This window comes from Patiria miniata, unplaced genomic scaffold, assembly GCF_015706575.1.
Source record: "Patiria miniata isolate m_02_andy unplaced genomic scaffold, ASM1570657v1 HiC_scaffold_9, whole genome shotgun sequence".
NCBI classification, from domain to species: domain Eukaryota; kingdom Metazoa; phylum Echinodermata; class Asteroidea; order Valvatida; family Asterinidae; genus Patiria; species Patiria miniata.
Window position 1 is genome coordinate 25,244,652 of NW_024037076.1, and position 20,884 is coordinate 25,265,535.

The 20,884-nt window shown below is 40.9% G+C and overlaps 2 protein-coding genes across 4 annotated transcripts in view; both read right to left on the reverse strand.

Moving 5' to 3' along the window:
- Window positions 1–813: 813 nt before the first annotated feature.
- LOC119720408 (myosin regulatory light chain 2, smooth muscle major isoform-like) lies at window positions 814–8,109 on the reverse strand. Its single transcript, XM_038190072.1, has 6 exons — window positions 8,008–8,109; window positions 5,121–5,225; window positions 4,279–4,354; window positions 3,292–3,393; window positions 2,803–2,881; window positions 814–2,159 (listed from the first exon to the last, which is right to left on the reverse strand). The coding sequence occupies exons 1-6, from the start codon at window positions 8,008–8,010 to the stop codon at window positions 1,991–1,993; spliced, it is 534 nt and encodes a 177-aa protein (XP_038046000.1). The 5' UTR covers window positions 8,011–8,109; the 3' UTR covers window positions 814–1,990.
- Window positions 8,110–10,892: 2,783 nt separating this feature from the next.
- Window positions 10,893–20,884, reverse strand: part of LOC119720405 (negative elongation factor A-like) — a 28,656-nt gene continuing 18,664 nt past the window's right edge. For 2 of the 3 annotated variants that reach the window (XM_038190070.1, XM_038190069.1), the window contains exons 2-11: window positions 19,515–19,845; window positions 18,230–18,401; window positions 17,632–17,793; window positions 16,786–16,869; window positions 16,255–16,370; window positions 15,535–15,604; window positions 14,835–15,050; window positions 13,883–14,214; window positions 13,030–13,129; window positions 10,893–12,173 (exon numbers count right to left, since the gene is read on the reverse strand). In XM_038190070.1, coding sequence (XP_038045998.1) covers window positions 12,001–12,173; window positions 13,030–13,129; window positions 13,883–14,214; window positions 14,835–15,050; window positions 15,535–15,604; window positions 16,255–16,370; window positions 16,786–16,869; window positions 17,632–17,793; window positions 18,230–18,401; window positions 19,515–19,790 — 1,701 coding nt within the window. In that variant the 5' untranslated portion in view covers window positions 19,791–19,845 and the 3' untranslated portion in view covers window positions 10,893–12,000. The remainder of the gene's footprint in view (window positions 12,174–13,029; window positions 13,130–13,882; window positions 14,215–14,834; window positions 15,051–15,534; window positions 15,605–16,254; window positions 16,371–16,785; window positions 16,870–17,631; window positions 17,794–18,229; window positions 18,402–19,514; window positions 19,846–20,884) is intronic. The other variant, XM_038190071.1, reaches the window with a different exon arrangement.

The following is a 20,884-nucleotide window of genomic DNA, read 5'->3' on the forward strand; positions in this document are numbered from 1 at the left end:
ATTCCATTTAGGGCTGGGATTACGTATACGTCAGCCACAAAAAATCCGCCGCGTAAACAACCGATGACTCCCCCCCCCCCCCCGTTTTTTCTCGGGAACGGTAAGACATTAGGTTAGTTTCCTTTCAACCAGACCTTTGCAATTGATAAGTAAACAATCCAAAACAAAACTTCTGGGGATTTCAGGCCGTAATACCCATTTAAAAGTAGCCCTAAATTCCGCGACTTGTAATATTCTGAACAACCTCCCCTTTTCACTGCTCCATGTATCCTGCTTGGTACAGGGTGAGTCAAAAAAGCGAAACCCAAATGTCGGGACTCTTGTTTTAGTGAAGTTCTGCATGTAGCACTTTTAAAATCTAGGATATGAAAGCCCAATTCATAAGCTTTCTTTTAGTACAAGAATCATTCAAATCACTCAAGTACTTTTCAAGTTACGGAATTTTAAAACACAACCCCCGTTTAAAAGTTCCGTCCACGGATCACAAAAAAGGTGTGCGTTCTTTCAGCAAAACGAAAACAAATCACGCACATCCCTATGCCATTTATTTTCGTTTTGCTGAATGAACAATACCTTCTTGATATCTGTGGACAGATCTTTAATATAGTGGTTGTATTTTTAATTCCGTAACTTGAAAAGTACACAAGTGATTTGAACGATTCTTGTACTAAAAGAAAGCTTATGAATTGGGCTTTCGTATCCTAAATTTTGAAAGTGCTACATGAAGAACTTCACTTAAACAATAGTCCCGACATTTGGGTTTCGGGTGTTTTTTTTTACTCACCCTGTATAATACAAGAGTAAATGCTGTCGATGGATAACGAACTCATGTTTTATTGCAATACAAATTATGTTTGGCATTATTGAGTATTGGTAACATTTATGTACACAAATAAAAACCATTTAAACATGATATAGGGCCTACATGTCCACTCCATCCCGTAGCCTCTGTGTCCGTATGCGGTATCTTAACACTCGTGTGGCTCGATTTTCTTGCGAGGTTTACAACTGTGACTATTTTTTCTAATATTCTGGTTGTTTATCGAGTATCGACTCCACATACGACGACTAGCATAGGCCATTTTAGGGATAGAATGGGTTTTTTTTCGGTATCTTTGTGACGTATCGTACACTTCTCCAAACTGTATGAATGCTGTCTTGTATAGGCCTTAATATCTCTTCCGGTACTCTTTATTTCGAAAACATAAATCACTCACTTCTATTCTACATTTTTCTATAATAGCTACTTTACGTTCTGCATAAATAATACAATAATGCACAAAATATTTTTTAATGGTAACTTTTGTAAAGATAGTTGCGACACACTTGAGCTTTTTAGATTAAACAAAACGTGACCAACTTCCTCATAAACGGAAACGTGTGATTCACTCAACAGCTTGCAAGTTTCAAAAGCTTAAAGACGAGAAGCAGAACTTTCAGAGAAAAAATATCTCTGGGCAAAAAAAACAACACGAGCAACAAAATAACAAACCCTATAATATTGCAATGACAAACAACATCTCCTGCCTGTAGACTACTTTCGACTGAAGATTGATGAGAATTTGATTAAACATTTTAACAGTCCATTTGGATACATTATGGGTGCTGCGTGTATGTGAATCGTAACTTTTCTTTCGCTTAGTTTACAAATTCTCATTTACAAACGATGCAAACTGTATAGAACGCCATATAACGAACACGGTGGCGTCCATAGAAAATGTTCGTTATAGTGGTTGTTCGTTATAGTGAATGTGTACTACGATAGAATTTACTATTGCAGGAGACTCAGGGGATGTTCGTTATGGCGGCGTTTCACTGAGATTACACTGTCAGCCGTTTCCCATATGCCGCAAAGACTGTTGTTTCGAGCGAAATGTCCCTTATTTTAACAGCGGCGATGATGGATGCATGAACTGTGTGTTCGTTTGAAAATAAGTCTGTACAATACGTGTAATATAACGAGTAGATGGGGGTTGGAACATCCGGGAGCCTAACTGCCGGTCTTGACCAGCTCCTCGTCTTTAGTGCCGTGCTTGATGATGCGCACGAAGCCCGAGTAGTCCAGCCAGCCCTCGTCGTCGATGGGGGCGCCCTTGTACATGAGCTCCACCTCATCCTTGGTGAAGCGATCGCCCATCGTCATCATCAGTTCTTTCAGGCTAATGTGGAAAATAACAGAGAAAAGATTAGGGAAAAAGGAAAGTTATCAAGTTTGATGAGAAATTAACAGTAACACTAGCGGCTGTACAGAAGTAATAAGCCCAGAGTGTGGCCTAGTGGTGCGGGTTTTTGACTCATTATCAGAGGGTCAGGGGTTCGAATCCAGCTGCTGGATATGTCAAGACCGTGTGCAAGCCACTTCACCCCCACTTGCCTCTTGCCTCTCGCCACCCAGGAGTAGGTTTACGGTGTAAATCGAGGACACACGCGTACAACATCATCGATGTATCGAGGACAGGAACAATCGAGGACGACCTCGATGAGAAAACGTGTACAAAACCAATGAGAGCTGTTGCAAAAAAGGTCAGAGTATAAACAAAGGAAAAGGGAAGAGGAACAATAGAAAATCCTTGATTGACACCATAGACAAACCTGTGGGAGTATAAATTGGTACCGACATAGGCTGGGGAGTAACCTGCGATGGACCGGCATCCCATCCAGGAAGAATATAAAGAAACATTCTCAGTCGAAACCGGAGATAAACGCCGGCCTGATGGGCCGATATTGGCTCGCGACAGACTTTACGTTACTACTTACTTTGTCTTTCATTGTGCAATTTTTACAATCGTTTTCTTAACTTACTAGTCTTCGTGTATCTTCCCTTTTCCTTCCTCGTCAAAGAGCTTGAACGCATTTATTATAGTTTCTTCAGGATCCGTACCTATAAAACGAACGAGGGAGTCAATCTTCAATACATGCCATATTCAATTTAAATTTCTAACACAGGCGAGACAAGCTACATGTACAGGGTGAGTAAACCAAAAGCGAAACCCAAATGTCGGGACTATTGTTTTAGTGAAGCTATGCATGTTGCACTTCCAAAATCTAGGATATAAAAGCCCAATTAACAAGCTTTCTTTTAGTACAAGAATCATTCAAATCACGCATGTACTTTTCAAGTTACGGAGTTTTAAACACAAACACCGTTTTGAAGTTCTTTCCACGGATCACAAAAACAAGGGTAAGCATTCTTTCAGCAAAACGAAAACAGGGATTAAGTATTCCTTGCCCGTCCATTTTTTTTGAGGGGAGGGATTTTTTTTCCCGAGCAGTTTTGTGGATTCATCTTACCGTTGAGTTTTTCACCGAAGAGCGTGAGAAACATGGTGAAGTTGATCGGGCCGGGTGCGTCGGAAACCATTTCATCCAATTCCTTATCTTGGGGGTTCTTACCTGGAAGAAAAATAACAATAATAATAAATGGGTGATAAACAACGAATTCAGGACGAATAAGAAACATAAGACAATATATTTAACTGGCCCTAATTTGTTTTTATTGACATGCAGGGCCGGATTAAGTTTTCCGTAGGCACCAGTGTTTCGTAGCCCTACTCCGCGCTAGGCACCAGCACCGATATCATGTTGATGTACTAAGCATGACGGGCCAAACTGGTAGCTCTAAAAGCATGTTGGCACACTGTGTCATTTTCGCAGGCCCTCAAATTTTTCGTAGGCCCCCAAATTTCTCGTAGGCCCTAGGCACAGTGCCTACTTTGTATATCGGAAAAACCAGGTCTGATTGATTGGATTCTGTAGCGATCGATCTTTCGCGTGTGGTCGCCCCTATAATTTAAATATTCGGAACCATACAGTTCGGCGCGAGACACTGAATATCCCGTCTGATCTCTGAAAAAAAAACACGTACGTCTCTTCTTGTTGTTGTCGAATTTGATGTTTTGAACTAATAAATATAACGACTTTGACCTACGTGACGTCAAGGGCGGATCCAGAACACAATTTTTTTTGGGGGCCAAACAAATTTTTGGTCCCCCCAAAAAGTGGGTCAAAAAAATTACGGCGTGGGGTTCGGGGCCCGCTTAAGGGCCCCGAAATTTTGTTGGATTCTAGATGCTCTGTGGTGCGATCTGAGGCAATTTCTGACCACTTTAACCAATGTTTTTTTGAGAAAAAGTTGGTGGTGTACTCATTGCCTGCCTTTATTGCGATGTCACATAAAAAAAAAATTGGTTTCTTTTTTTTGGGAGGGGGGGGGCATGGCCCCCTTTGGCCCCCCTGGATCCGCCCTTGCTTGACGTCATGGTGACGTCAGACTCTTACCCATGGACGCCAACATATCGTGGAGATCCTCCTTGTCGATGAAACCGTCTCGGTTTTGGTCGATCAGTGTGAAGGCCTGGTGGGAAATTATGTGTAAAAGCAGTCGAGATTTATTACTTTTGATTGCACTTTCGGAGGAAGCAATCAGTTCAATAAATCTGATTTACAGGGTGAGTAAAAAATAATCGAAACCCAAATGCCGGGACTATTGTTTCAGTGAAGTTCTGCATGTAGCACTTTCAAAATCTAGGATATGAAAGCCCAATTGATAAGCTTTCTTTTAGTACAAGAATAATTCAAATTACTCCTGTAATTTTTAAGTTACGGAATTTTAAACACAGCCACCGTTTTAAAGTTCTTTCCACGGATCATAAGTGTTCTTTCAGCAAAACGAAAACAAATCACATAGGGATGTGTGTGAATTGTTTTCGTTTTGCTGATAAAAAAGCACGATTATATTTTGTGATAAAATACGGTCGACTGAATCGATACATTTTCTTGAAGTATACTGATCGATTATGTAATAGATTATCGATAATTACATTTCCATAATTGATTTTGATTTGTTCTATTGTATTTGTCAGCAATTACATAATCGAGACAGATTGATATATTTCAACTAATTAAATGAATTAATCGATTTATATATCTATAACATCATTGGTTTATTGTTTGACTCACCTCCTTATTATGTAATGGATAATCAATGATTACATTTTAATGATTTTGATTCGGTCTATTATATTTATCAACAACAAAATCGATTGTATATTTTAATTAATTGCATCGATTAATCGATTTTATATATCAATAACTCATCGATTAATTATCGTTAGACTGACCTCCTTGAATTCCTGGATCTGAGCCTGATCGAACATGGCGAAGACGTTGGAGGTAGCACGCTGGGCGCGCTTCTTGGTCTTGGCTCCTCCCTTTCTCTTGCTTGCCTGGATGAAAATAGAAAAATGAAATGTAATAAATTAAAAATGAATTGTCCGTGCTAGTTGGAAGTGTCAGCACAAAAAAACCGTTTTGTTTTCCCACATTAATTGCTATTTTCTAACAAAAGTTATTAATATTTTAATAAGGGAATAAATGCGTGCTTGACCGGTTTTAAACACTCTGTTTAATACCGGTTGATGCTGATACTTACCCGAGTAAGTCAAAACAAGTTAAAATTATAAATTCCCAACGATTTTGTCAACAATGTTACTTCTTGTTTTTCGAAACACCCCGTACCTATATTATGGTAATGTCCATATAACGTCAACAACTCCCTACATGGAGATTGGCGCGTGTCGCCGTAATGCGCGATGTCGCGCAGAACGCAGCTGTGCCGGTGTAATGTGAATTTAGGACTATGAAATACTGACTCACTGGTAGTATTGCGCCTGTCTACGTGTGCATTGTGAACGTTCAACCAATAAGACGGCATCGGATTTCGAAGGAGTCAAAATTTTGTGTGACACTGGAAAAGTGTTGAAGACCAGCCAGTCGGTCTTATATCAACCGTTTAAAACCGGCCACGTGACGGGCTCTCGACCAATAGGAATGGGTAAACTGTCTTTAATGAATGAGACAAATATGTCAAACGAAAAACGTTGTCAACATTGAGATGTGGAATGACTTTGTCATCATACTCAAATTATTTGCGGCCCTATACAAAAGTTCAGTTCGCGCCCTATCGGAATCGAAGAATAGGCATCTATTTATGCGCAGAAGCAACCAAAATTAAAACCTTTATTTCGAGTGCTGCTGACGCCCCCCCCCAAAAAAAAGAACTGAGTTTTTTCGTTAAAATATATATACATGTACACTGAATTGAAGGCTTGCTCGGAGAAATTCGTTACGAGCACGACTGTATACATCTTGCTGTCTATAAGTGCTCTCCAACAAGTTCAATTTTTTTCTAACGATTTTTCTAATTGAATGTTGTAGACTTTTTTCCCCGGGGAAAAATGTGTTTTTATTTTGGGTCATATAATTGCGCCTCTATAACGTACAAAATACACGCCCGATTTATTGTTGACGTGCATACTCGAAACCAAGAAAACTTCAAAATCCGCTGGAAGTATTAATGAACCGAACGGTGTGACGTCATCACCCAAATATGGAACCCCAAGATAATTATCTCTATCATTGATATCAAGTATCAGCACCCGACCACACTGTGCGCGGCCGCGTAGGAGGAGCGCACAAACGACTGGTAGTGAACTCTAGGGCCGAACATTCCTCGCATTTCTTGCATACCGCGGCAACCGCCTGCGCGCATACATTGACCTATTGTGGTAATGACATACACTGACGTTTCATGTGTAGCATGATATGAACAAAATGACTGATGCTTGATTTAATAATTCAGTTCTTCACTCCAAAATGGATTCACAGAATTGCAGTTAAAAGGTTATTTTCGTCGTGGTTCGTGGAATTTATGGACAATTATTTTCAGAACACTTCACTCAAATTGGACATTAATTTCCCTATGCTTTTTGTAGAAGTGCCCGTTGGACTCGCGATTAATCTTTGTTGCAACTTGTTCCTTTATTTCAATCGAAGTAATTACTCTTTTAAAATTAGACAGACTACTTTGTTATTATTTTTTATTGTTTCTTCCACATTGTTTTTCGCTTTTCAAAGATTGTTTTGCAAGTTTATATATTTTTCCTTTACCTATATTTTTAAGACTTGTTTTATTTTTTAAAACTGGTTTAAGTAATGATACTTTTAATACCATTTTAGTCACAATAGTCTTATGTCTTATAATTTTATTTAGATGTTATTTGTTTATCCAACTGCGATTCGGCCGTGCGTCGCTAAATGTGGATAATATACAATAAACCATTGCTGTATTGAATTGAATTAAACTAAACTGAGATTTAACAATTTGAACAAATGTAATGACTTTTTGTAATAAGTATCCGTCTGCATGGTTCTTCTTATTATTTGGGGAAAAAACCTCTTATATTAGCACCAATACAAATCATCTTTTGGAAACAGCGATTTAATTTTTTTTTTTAAATATCATATATTCTTGTTACATTACATTAAAATCATTGGTAACATCTGAATTAAAAAAATTCTGTGATGTTACCAATGAATGTCAAGCAATGACTGCTATACTTCTAACTGAAGTTGCCTTTTTTTTTATCTTAACGTCACGTCCATGCGCGTTCCATCTCCACCAGTGAATTTCCGTTTACAACAGGAAACTTCCCTGTTTGTTTTAGATCAAAACAGAACATAAAAATAGGGCAAGCATGCTTCCTTTGTTAGACTTCTCCTGTAGACGCACGTACCTTTTTTTGTCCCAATCTAGTTTTGAGAACTGAATCAACATTGAAAGTACATGTACAATGAGCTTTCTGATCGTGGCGGATTTTGATATTTTCAGTTGAAACCATGAAAAACAAGAATTACCACATGTTTGCAGTGACCATAAAAATTACCTTTAATCATAAAGCTATAAACGAAGCTCTATGATCAGGGCAACAATACAAACTGGTTATGAACATAGTCCAAAGGTTTACAGAAAAGAAATAAAGATAATACAATAATGTCGATAAAAATGAAGTTCTTGGTTGTTTTTACTAGTTTGTTGCCAGAATTTCTCACATAAATTTAACTGACTAGCCCTGGTTCACAGCCTAATACGACCAGTGATTTTCATAATCAAAGTGATAGTCAATCGATATTCATTAATTTTAGGAACAAAAATCAAGGGGAACTTACCATTTTGGAGAGTTTTTAGCGGGTGATTCGCGAGAAGACGACGACCAAACCTACCACTATGCCACCACAATCGCGATACCAAAGGCGGAAGGAAAGTTCAACCCCAATAATCCTTCTGCCAAAGTTGACATTCGACCGTTCCATTTCCTAGCAGGGGCGTTTTGTTTCACATGCCTCAAATCTGATATTTTCTTGTGTGCTTAACTCGCACATGGACATTTCGAAATACATGAAACGATAAAAGTAATTAAAACGTGTAATTTGTTGATTCTGCTGCCTAAAATTGCAGTAAATTGTTGTGTTTTATGTTGAAAGAATTTAAGGTTTCCCCCGAGAATGGAATGCCCGTGATCGCTATGATAAGTTCGATGGTCTGCAATGTGAATGTAGCGAGGACCTTATAAGGTATCGGCCCACGACGGGGGAAAGTCGCACGTCTTGTGGCATGCAGACTCCATATCAAATAGGCATAGTCCTCTTTAGCAGTAGAGCAGTGTTTGCTTGACACTTAAATAATGTATTGGGATCCTTTGACAGAGTCATGTTGGACCAGTTGAGTTAACTTATTAAACTAGGATTAAATTAACACAAATAGCCAGAGCAGTTGTTTTTGTCAACGGATGATCTGGCAGTGATTTATATTTCAAATTACATTTTTGAGAAGGTCCCTAACTGAACAGTATAGTCCCCATCAATTTTCCTTCAAATTTTAAAACAAAATACAGGATAAACTGCTAATTCTGCCTAATTAGACATTTAAATACTTGAATATATAAAGGCATCGTTACTCTAAATTTGTCTTTTCCTCCCTCATAAAAGTCATAGGCCTATGCGTTTGAAGCTTTTTTTTTAATTTTTTTTTTATACTTTTGCACCTTTTTAAATTTTACACAATATACATGTACAAGCTGATGTACCCTATCATAATCGGGTAGGCCTAGCTAGAGGGGTGTATTTTTGTTGGGTGTGAAAATGTGGGAGAAATGTAAATGGGGGATCTAGACATAGAGCCTACAATCTGAATTATCTTCACGGACGTGTACAATGACAGGGGAATATTTTTTTAAAGAATCTTTTATATTGTTCAGTATCAAATAGGCCAACATCTAATATTTAGTATCAAATGAAATATTGTACTTAATATATTAGAAAGTACAAAGCACATACTGCGACGCCACATTTCCGTGAAAGAACCCGAATATTGAGGACCTAAATTTTGAACATTCAAGAGAAAATCTAGAGAAACAAAATATGGGGCAAAATAGACCAACACGTGCCTGTATATTGTGCTTGGTAATAGGCCGGAAGGCGTTGTGACCAAGTCCCATAGCACATCCGGCAAAGGTTGGACCCACAAAAACAGACGAATATGCCTTGTTTTAATGCAGGTTGACCCAATACAGGCCGCAATTTCAGCGAATATGTAATGACACTATCTGGGCGGGGGGAGAGGACAGCTACATGCAGTAGAAATTTCACGTTTATTGCAAGGATTGTTTACTTTACCTCAATCTAAAAATTTAAATATTGTTAATGTAAACAAAAAAGTGAACTTTTGAATGTTAGCAACTGTGCCGCGTCTAGTACTTGGCTATGACTGGATATTATTACACACGCTCCTGGCCGTACGGAAGCGGTTGCAGCTAGTTGATAGACAAGTAACTTTCGGACGGAGCACCCATAAGTCAGAATAGATGATGGAGGGACTAGGAGCAAGTCTATAGTAACCCGCAGGGTTCAGCCAGGTAATAGACATCCGAAATGCCTACGCTGTATCACGATTTGCATGCCCTCAAATTCTCCGGTATAAGAGCATTTTCTTTTTGGGCCATGAAGTTGACGGTTTGTAAAAAAAAAAATGGTTGGAAGCCGTGAACAGGACTGCAAGCTCGCATTTCTGTGAAATTCGGATGAAATTGGGCCCTTAACCCCAACTCCCAAGGGGGTATGCAAAATCGTATTAAAATTGGAGGATTCAGGACTGTTAGGGCTACTATAGTCCATTTTACGATGAAGCGCAAATGAAACGTGTTTGCTTTTTTTGGTCAATTTTGGCCAAACAATGAAATTGCTTGAAACCTGTAGGGAAGATGCCTAAGGGACCCTAGAATAAAAACACAACAACTCGATTTTGGGACAAAAGTGATATTGAAAAGAAAACTTGCAGCCACAACTTAGATTAAAATCAGTCCATTCAAAATGTTTTTTTTTTGTTAATTAAAAAATCTATTATTTTCGCCCGAACCTTAAAATGTTGGAAGTTTGAATATAAATTGATGCTCCTCTTGCATCCAAAGGAAGATGCAGGGACGATGCAGGGGCCCTAGAACACATTCCATCTCGATTTATGAACAAACGTGCTATTCAAAAGGAAACTTGTGTGGACAATTTGGGGTAAAATCAGTCAAAAAAATTCTTTTTTCAAAAATCGATGATTCTGGCCCAAATCTTAAAAATCTTGGGTGTTTGAATATTATTTGATGCTCCTCTTGCATCCAAAGGAATTTCTGCCTTGTTTGGGGAAAAGTCATTTTTCGGCCAAATTTTGATTAAAATGCAAGGTAAACCACTTCCATTTTTGTCAATTTTGGCCTAACAAATTAAATTGCTTGAAACCTGCAAGGAAGATGCCTAAGGGGCCGTAGAACACATACTAACTTAGCCTTTCGCCAAGGCCATCGTGGCTTAGAGTGGCGGAGCTGCGAAATACACGAAGCGACTGGAGCAAAGATAAAGTCAGCACGTACGAGTGGTCGCTTGTGTGGTCTCCCGCTCCAGTCGCTTCGCGTTTTCGCCGCTTTGAGCCACGATGGCCTTGACGAAAGGCTAATACTAACTCGAAATATGAGGTGAATCAACATTTGGGGTTGAATCAGTCGAACATGTAAAACAATTGCAAAAACCAAAGTTTATGCCTAAATCTTCACCATTTATTTTATCCCTTTAACTTCCTAGCCAACATATTAATGTTTGTAAATATACATTGATATATTACTATTTCTTCAACTCCAATCAATGCATCTTGAGATGTTTGAGTCTTTGAAATAAACCAATTACACAGGATGATAGTGTGAATTTCTCTTGGATCAGCTTTCCTTTCTTTTCTTCCCTGTCCATCATGAACTTCATGACAGCTTCGCTCGGCTTGCTCTATTTTAAAGAAGCAATTTCAGACGACGACCCACACTTGACATCTCACACCAAACATGTATTGGATCCCAGCAAATGGAGGCCAAGTTTTAAAGGTCACCAGTCTTTTTCCCCAAAGGGGTGAACCACAGCATTGTTGAGGGTATATGGCGCCCTCTAGGAATTTGACATGGAAGTATGCAAACCTCTGCACTGTTGAGGGTAGTATAGCGCCCTCTGTGAACTGTGCACACCCAGGATATAGCAGGCTACAATATGAATGTATCCGTTTCATAGTGGTCGGTACATTTCATAGTGTCTCCATTTGCCCTTGGAATAGTTAATCTCAAAGTACGTAAGCCACTGCACTATAAAGGGTAGCATAGCGCCCTCTATGGCCAGTGCACATACACGATATAGAGGGTTACCATACACCCATCTCAGTTTATAGCGCCCTCTAAGAACTGTGCACATACAGGATACAGCAGGTTACAATATGGAGTTCTGGTTTCAGAGCGGTTGGTACTTTTTGCGTCTCCATTTGCCCGTGAAACAATTAATCGCAAAGGGTAGTATAGCGCCCTCTATGAACAATATGGTTACAATATGGAGTTCTGGTTTCAGAGCGGTCGGTACTTTTTGCGTCTCCATTTGCCCGTGAAACAATTAATCGCAAAGGGTAGTATAACGCCCTCTATGAACTGTGCACATACAGCAGGCAATACCATACCAGCATCTCATTATATAACGCCCTCTATGAACTGTGCACAAACAGCAGGTTACCATACCAGCATTTCATTTAAAGCGCCCTCTATGAACTGCACACATTCAGGATGCAGCAGGTTACTACATGGAGTTCTCGATTCAGAGCGGTCGGTACTTTTTGTAGCGTCGCCACTTGCCCGAGGAGTAGTTCATCTCGAAGTAAGTGTCCACCGTCATTTCGACGGTGCCCATTTCCTCGGCGTGGGGCACCAGTTCCCGATTCTCGCTCAGACGGATCGTGACAATGTCGCCTTGCTGGGGGCATGGATTGTCTGATCAATAAAAGCATAGCAAAATAATCATTGGAAACTTTGCATGGAACACATAATTTGGTGCCACCAACAAAGTTTCACGTACCTATTTTCTGCAAGAACGTAGTATTTTGTGTTCCGCCCCACTTTGTCTTGAAACTTTGTTTGTGGGTTTTGGGGCTTGAGAGTACGTGCTTTCTAGAATTTTGTGCCATCAGAATGAAAGTCTCTATTTTCTCAAAGTTAATTAATCAAATTGAAAAATATAACCACAAAGTTGATACACTGAGCAATTGAGTAACCAAATAATTGCTGCAGCCCCATTTGACGCAGCATTGGCTTGACATTTTTATGGGGCATAAAAGGTCATTGTGCGCTCATGGGACAGCTCAGTTATGGTGGAAGCATTGTGGCAGCTACTGTTTAAAGTTTAAACTAACCTTGCAGCTGTTTCATGTGATACAGCTTTAAAAAAAAACCTAGACCTGATGAAAGCTGAATTTTCTTACCGTGAATTTGAATGCCCTACATGGACGCTTCAAAATTCGCAAGGGGAAATGGTCGCATGTTGCACGTTGTTTACAATCACAGCGAGCGTTTGCATAATATGGCCAGAAACACACAACATAAATGCCTCGTCACGTCAAGGTTTAAGATGTTTACGGTTTTTGTAGGAAAACCCTTGAGAGGTAAATAGCGCCCTCTATAAACTATACACATACGGATACAGCAGGATTAAAGCAGATTAAGTTTTCGTCATACAAAGGGTGATGCCTTGTGAGGTACATTGGAGATATTCCGAAGTAGGAGGACAAAGACGATACCCCAGAAACCCAAAATAAAAGTTTCTGTGGGTTGATTGGTGGTATAAACGTACCCCTGGCGCCTGCCATGAATCCCAGAATGAGGGCCTTCTCTGGTCGAGTCACCTTGTTGGACTGACGGAACATCTCCTGGGCTGCGACCATTTGATCCCTCTGGAAAGAGCAGACAAAGAGGACAATCAGGCTCATTGATGATTTTGGTGGAGACCCGGTAGATAATAAACTAAGGTGTGATGGTACTGGCTGATATTTGAGGCACTCTCATTGGCCAATCTGATCAGTTTTTCTGACACTTTGGTCCAATGAGGGAAAGGTTATGCACTGACAGTGAAACCGTCTCAAAGGCTGAAAACATTCAATTTGTCCACTTTGCTTGTGAGAGAGAGATTCCAAGCTTATACTTTCAGGACCCCAGTGGAAATGAGCTTGTTCAACTTGTAAACGCAAGCAATTTGGACTTTGAACAGCATAGAAAAAAACCTTATTTCTGCATCGGATTCAGAGACGTTTATTTAAGGAACAACTCTAGTCAACCTGACCTAAATTTGGTTTCAGACAGGTGGACTTTACGAAGTGATGAAATTGTCAGTTTTATAAAGTCTGAAAATTAGAAAAAAGGTCTGAAAGACGCAGTTCTTTATATACTGATAATGTCTTTCTCTACGATGCAAAAGGTCTGATTTCAGACTTAAGTCTGAACAATCTCAAGCCTTTTCATGTCTTATTTCTCCAGACTCCACTCCAGAGTCATTCCAAACAACTACAACAGTCAATCTTTCTGACAAGTCAATCCCAACTGTTTCAAACACTGAACTTTTCATGTACTAAACTCAAATCTTAAGTTTGTTAGGAATTCCAGACTGAAATGGCTGTAAGAAATTTGTACAAAAATACAGAACGACTCACCGTAAGCGACAAATTTTTTTTCTGCGCCCCGCTGGCACCAGCCATGGCAGCCGCCGCCGGGACTTGAGCAGGGGCCACCGTGGGCTCGGTTGGGGTGGTCGGGAGTCCCACGAGGGGTGGCAAACCCACCGAGGCTCCGGGCTGGGGGTACGTGGGGGTGACGGGGGCAGGCTTCGGGGCTGGCTTGGCTGTTGGTGGGGGCGTCGGGGTGGTTGGAGTTGGGGTGGCGGTGGTGGAGGTAGGGTTTTGGAGGTTGAAGCCCGACTGTTCCAGGGACTGCTGGAGTTGGTGCTGGAGGTTGTCCCGAGCAGTCTTGGTGGAGAGCGGCTGATCTGTGGGGGAAATTTTGGGAAAAGTCGACATTTTAAAAAAAAATCACTGAAAGGATTGAATCACCATCAACAATCACTCACAGCTATGATGAGTTCTAATGGGTTTTGCCAAACTCATTGACTTAGTTCGACTTGTTGAAAAAGTCTATTTTGAGAATACAATGTATTAACCCTCGAACAGCTAGAGGTTGTCGAATATTTAGTAGCATCGCCAAGTATCTCAAATTTCAAAAACCACCAACAAAATTGCGGAAGATTATCATGGGTAAACAAGAATATGAGCGCCACTCGGTCTGTTTTGTTTTAACGTTTGTAAACACAATTTTTGTTTTGAGGGTAAGTACCTTTCCCTTTATGTATCTTTAGTTTTTGAATTTTATTTCATCATACCTCTAGATTGTGGGCTTGATTCTGTGGTTGTTATGTGGTAAAATTGTTTCTGAAAATTCCCATTGTAACTTACAATGTGTTGCCAGGAAATTTGCATGGTGTACGCTTCTAGAAACATTTTATCATCTTTAGTTACAATTTGTTAAACATTTGAATTTAAGATATGATTAGTCATAAGGCTTCGTGAAATCAACCTTTCATCTTCAAATGAAAAAGAAAAAACAACTTACCCAAGTTTTTGAGAAGCGAGGTTGGAGGTTTGCTGGGCTTGCTCTGGCTGGCCGCAGGGGCGTAGGACGGCGTGGGAGGTTCATCCAGCTTGTCCAAGGGGTTGGTGGTGGTGGCCGGCTTGACGGAAGCGGGGGACATAAACGCAGCGGCGTAATCCGGTGTGGCTGCTTGGGCCGCCTCTTTGTCCTTCTTGGCTTGCTCTTGGGCCTCCAACTCTGGGGACAAGAACGGAAAAATTGCTCTAAGGAGTTCCCCCAAGACTGGTTTCGATTAAAACCCTCCTATGCAAACACACACTCTGTGCAAAGTTGTCCTTTCGGTCAAAATCAATCAAGTGACTGTTTTTTTAACAGTTGAGAGCTCCCAGTGTACATAAAGCAGGATTGACTGGCCGTAACTGTTAATGTAACTTGATACAGCTATGCTCCCACCACTTGCCTGCTTTTGTGTGTTGACTTAATCGACTAGTCACAGTACTTACTTGAAACATGATCTGACTGTTGGTGACTAGCCTGTGTAAAAGGATTGATTTTTTGTGGACTGTCTGTGGCTGTTCAGACAGTAGGATGGTTCAATTAATCTTGATAATAGTGCCCTCTACCCAGGGACAGGGACCAGCTGTATTAGGGGAACAAAAATTAAAATCCAGTCTTAAGTCAAGACAAGGAGAAGAGAGGAACAAAAGTGCGACGACCTCACCTGCTTGCTTCTTGCGTTTCTTGGCTTCCCTGTTGGCTCCCCCTAGAGGTTGCTCCATGATGTCCAACAACTGCGAGGAGAGAGAAGACTTTTCTGTTATAAAATCACTAAGGTGTCTTTAATGTTTAAATCAAACAAAAAATTCACAACTTTTCAACTTGATTTTCCTGTGGTAGAAAACGTATGTGTTCTATGCAAGAGACTTGCAAGTAAGTAAAGTCTGTCAGGAGCCAATATGACCCATCAGGCCGGTGTTTATAGCCGTTTCCTTATAGCCGTTTCCTTGACATGAAACAACAGAGAATATTTCTATTCTTTTGTGGATGGGATGCCAGTCCATCGCAAGTTACTCCCAGCTAATGCCCGCACTCATTTTCCTGGGTGGAGAGAGGCACGTGGGCGTGAAGCGGCTTGCCCAAGGACACAACATATGGCCAGCAGCTGGATTCGAACCCCTGACCCTTTGATCACGAGTCACAAACCTAACCACTAAGCCACACATCCCCCAGGCAAATTAGCACATGAAAATTCCAGAATTTACATTTATTTTGGGTTTATTGATTTCAAATAACCACATTACCCCTAAGACTCCCAAGTAAGCGACCAAAAAATCATGACTACTAAGCCTGAAACTGAAGTCAATGCCGAGCTTTGAAAAGTGGCCAGATTTTGGCAGTTTCTCGCTGAAAACAAAATAAAAGAAAACACTCTGTCCCGTACCTTGGTGCCTCCTTCCCTGTTGAAGGCCATTCTCCGGTTCAGAGGGATAGTCCGCGGCATAGAGGGCGCCGCTCGGAATCCAGCCGTCGATTTGGGGATTCCCTTCAATGGCGCAGCTTGACAATAAAACAAATTATAAATGGACTAGATTAAATAGATTTAAAAAAAAGTTCAAAACTGAAAGGTTGCTGAAACGATATGTACATTTTGCAGCCGACTGGGTATGAGATCCATTATTTTTCTGATAATTTATCCCTTGTGGTCACTGAGCGGCTAAGCGTAGGATTCTGCTAAGCACGGAAAATATGTGCTTAGTGAAAACAGGTCACCAGCCAAAATGCCATGTGATTGCAATAGCTTGTGACTGGTCCTTTGCTGGTTTCAGCTTAGTGCATTGTTTTTGCTAAGCAGATTTATTTTTCGCTGAGCAGCTTCACAAAACCCAGCCCAGGTTACGAACATTTCAAGAAAAAGCAAGAAGCTTGAGAAAGAGAATGTTTTAGTGGAAGTATTTCTGGATGGGTGACTTACTATCATCCAGCTTTCTGGTTCTGTTCTTGGTAGGGACGGTGGAGGAACCAACTTGCTTCTTGGTTTGTTGGGCTGCTTCAGCAGCTGAAGGAGAAAAAACAATAACCCGGAAACAAACAGTCACATACCGCATTCCCTTTTCTTTTAAGATCTTCGATGGAACAAAGATATAAACTAAACATATATCTGTATCTGTTAGCTTCTGCACAAAAGCCTGGTGTGGCTATCGCGTACAGCCTCATGGTGTATGTATGAGGATGACAGCCAGAAACACCAGGGCGAACCCCTTCCCTTAGCGATAAGTGTTTGCTGGGCTCTTTTACGTGCATTTATACAACGCACGGGACCTACAGCTTTACGTCCCATCCGAAGGACGAAGCAATAATGGTTAAGTGCCTCAAGGGCACAAGTATCCGGGCTTGAACCTATGCCACTGTTGCCTCTGAAACACCAGAGCATGAGTCCAGTATTCTTAACCGCTAGGCCATCTCATCCCATATGTACAGTGGAACGCCGCTATACCGAACACCATTATACTGAACATTCGGCTATACCGAACATCATCCTTGGCTCCTTGTTCAAAATGTAATTGGATCCTGGATCCAGACCCAGATCCGGATCACTTCCAAAATCTAATCAATTTGTACTTCTACCAAGGACCGCCCCTAAAAAAAATTTCATGCAAATCCGTCTATAACATTTTTTGAGTTATCTTGTTAATAGACAAACCAACCAACCCGCCAACTAACCAAATCCAACGAAAACATAACTGTTTATTTTTGGGTGAAACTACATCAATTTAAAAATGCACAGCCAGTTTGCTTTTGGAAGGTTCCTGTGACTTACACTTCTGCAGAAGCTCGGCCCGTAGCGCGGCCGACTTGGGTTTGCGCTTGAGGGTGAAGTGTTTGATGGGCGGAGCCTGCATTCCCACAAGCTGGTTGAGGGCGTTCTTGTTTAGGTACTGGCATTCTAGTGGGAGCAGACTGTTACTGTCCGTCTCGCTCACTGAAATGGGAAAACAAAATAGTAAGTGAATATTTTTGGATAGAATGCATCCCAATTACTTCTCTTTGGGGGGGGGGGGGGGAGGAGAAGGGCTGTTCCTGGTCCCAGAGGGCCTAGCAAGTCTTTCGTACCTTACTGACCGACTCACTGCCTGACTGCCACCTGTTTATTAGACTTCTTTAAACCCCAACTCCCGAGCATGATTTACTAGGAACCATACCCATTCCGGCAAATTCCAACATCATATGGGAAACTGTGCACCCATATTTCTGACTGATTTTCTGGAGGTGTGCCAACCCAATGTAAAAGACTGTCAGTTTAGGGGCACTGTACCCATCCAGACAGATTCCAACAATACATGCTGTTGGGGTTTGATGGGTTGAGGTCTGTTAGGGTTAATTACAGAATTTCGGATGTTAGCTAAGACAGCACTCACAATGTTTGCGCAAGTCATATAGCACCTCCGCCACAAACTGGTGGTCTTCCTCGACGTCCAGATTCAGACTGCCCGTGCTTGGGTAGGTGTGCAGGATATCGCCCACGATGGACACCCACTGGTCCGAGTCACTTCGGGCAAGGTGGATGATAGCATTCAGTTCACCTTGAAACTGGGTGGTGGGGGAGGGGGGGGGGGGGGTGAGAAGTAAACCACGTCAGTTAACTCATTAGCCTCTTTAGGAGGTAATCCATATTCCTATATAAGACTCACCACAACAGCTGACTAAATGACACTCAAAAGCGATATTCTGATATTTCTTGACACATCTGAACAGCTGGTAATGACACCTTCTTGAATATTGGCGGGTTTAATTTTGTGTGGAGAGGGCAGGGCTTTGATTTATGAGGGAAATTATGGGGTAAAAGACAACAACCAGAAAACAGGCTCAAAAACCAAGATGGCAACTTTGAACGCTCGATGCACATATGAAAGCTCGATGCTGATTGGCTGATAACAAAAATATGTTTTTCTAGTTTTCTATCACTAGTATCAGCCAATCAGCATCAAGCTTTCATTGTGACGGGCTTTCACGCGTGTTGTGAGAACTACAACTTGCAGGTCTCACGTCTCTGACTGCAAAAAAAGGTAGGAAAGTCACATTTTCTTTGAAAGTGCGTTTCAAAAGTCACATTGGTACTGGACAGTCACCTGCAAAAATGAGTTTTGAACAAAACTCCTTAAAAATAGACATTGATTCATTTTTACTTGATACTATGAGAGCCTGTCCTAAAGATAAGGAATACCATACAGGGACTTAACCTACCTACAACAATCAGGGACAACTTTGTAAACATTCTGCAATTCATCTGAGCGTTTTGATTACACTAAAGTATTAGGCCTGTAGTACTAGTACTAATTATTTGATAAATAAATAATACTGCCAATTAAACATTACTAAATTTGCTTTTAAACTGCATTACATTGAGGCCTAGGCCTACATTCAAATGTATGTTATTCATTCACAAAGTTGCATTGTTGCAATGGTTGTATTTGCGACTTTGTGATTTTGTTTGCTTTAATATTTTGTTTGCAGCTTTCACTTGAGTTTGACACACTTTTTGGTCCAACTCAAAATTTGTCAGCATCTGTGAACTACTGTCAACATCGGTCTGTGACCTTGCTCTAGTCAGTAAGTAGGCCCATGCATGGAGGTAGGAAAAAACGGACAAATAAAGTCATGAAAGTAGACAAAGTAATGTAAACAAATGAAAAATTTGCTAACCTCGTCCACATTTCGCCTCGGCATGTGCAGGATTGCCATCAGCATTTTGAGCTTCACCGTGGGGTGGAGCCCCTTAAAACACACAAAGACATTCTTGAGGAGGTCCCCTTTCAGTTGGGAGCCCACACTGCCGATCCCAGACCACAAATCTTCGCTGTCTCCGAGTTTATTGTGCAGCCAGAGATTCGTGTCGCTGTCCTTCACTGTCGCCATTTTGTGTAGTCTGATGCCTTGGCCTTTCAGATTTCGCTCACCAGTATGTGTTCTGGGTACCATGCATACCTTACACAAAGCTTTAGGTCTTTCGTCAGAAGAGGGCGCAACGTAAAATCTAAAAATTAAACGAGAGTAACGAAGTTTGATTAGGATTCTACCAATCATTTTAATGAGGGATTACGTGAGATTGTATTGTTTGGTACAAGCTCAGGCACTCTTTCAAAGAAAACAAAGCTGGCACCATGCCCATTCAACCGTCATTGTTCAAAGTACACATTATTGTTGATGTACCCTAACGTGGCGTGGCCCCTAACGTGGCGCACTTTGATTTTTCGCCTGTAGCGCCTACCTAGAGCAAAAGTTTTAACTGAAATGTCCAAGAAAGTGAAATGTCATCAAGTTCTAAACACTCCTCTTCATAAATCGCGAGTTTATTTACCCGTAACAAAGTTAAAAGAAAAATTTGTTTTGGCGCGATTTTCCAATTTTATTTTCAAGTGCAAAGTAAACCCTTTAAAAATGCCCCGAAAAATAAGAAAATAATTTTCTGACAAACATCTGGATGGGCATGTAAGTAGAGATAATAATTGTTTATCAGAATTTATCAAGTTTACAGAAATTCTTAAATGTTAAATTGGAATTTTCCGAGATTTATTCAAGTGCGCCACGTTAGGGAACACTCCGCCAATTTGTGCCCAATTTCCGGACGCCACCGTTTTTGAATTTCGGATTAAATTTTATGAAACTGAAATTGTTCACAGGAGGTTAAATAGCAAACATTTATAAGGTAAAAGTACTAGTGTTTTACTGCATGAATTTGAGGTTTGTCAACAAAGAGGTTTGGCAACACTACACGAGCAAAGTCGGGTAGGCTTCGAAGTGCGCCACGTTAGGGAACATGACTATACACTGTTATCAATGACCAGGGTGGCCCTCCCGCCCACCCTAAACAAAATTGTCATTTGAGAATATGCTAGAGAAAGTCAAGGGTTTTGGAGAACAATTTGCTTTGCCCCCCCCCCCCGCTAGAAAAAAAATCCTGGCGACGCCCATGCATGGCCAGGGAGGGGGGGGGGGGGGCGAAATAACAAGACTTATTCCATATAGTCCATACACTTCTCTTTTTTCAACAGTTTCAACAGTTCGTACAATGT

Bases quoted from the DNA above. Each gene is read 5' to 3' on its own strand.
- LOC119720408 (XM_038190072.1), bottom strand. The intron at 4,355-5,120 runs GTCAGTCTAACG...ATTTCCCACCAG, and splicing joins AGATCCAGGAATTCAAGGAG to GCCTTCACACTGATCGACCA. The intron at 2,882-3,291 runs GTAAGATGAATC...TTCGTTTTATAG, and splicing joins CTTCGGTGAAAAACTCAACG to GTACGGATCCTGAAGAAACT.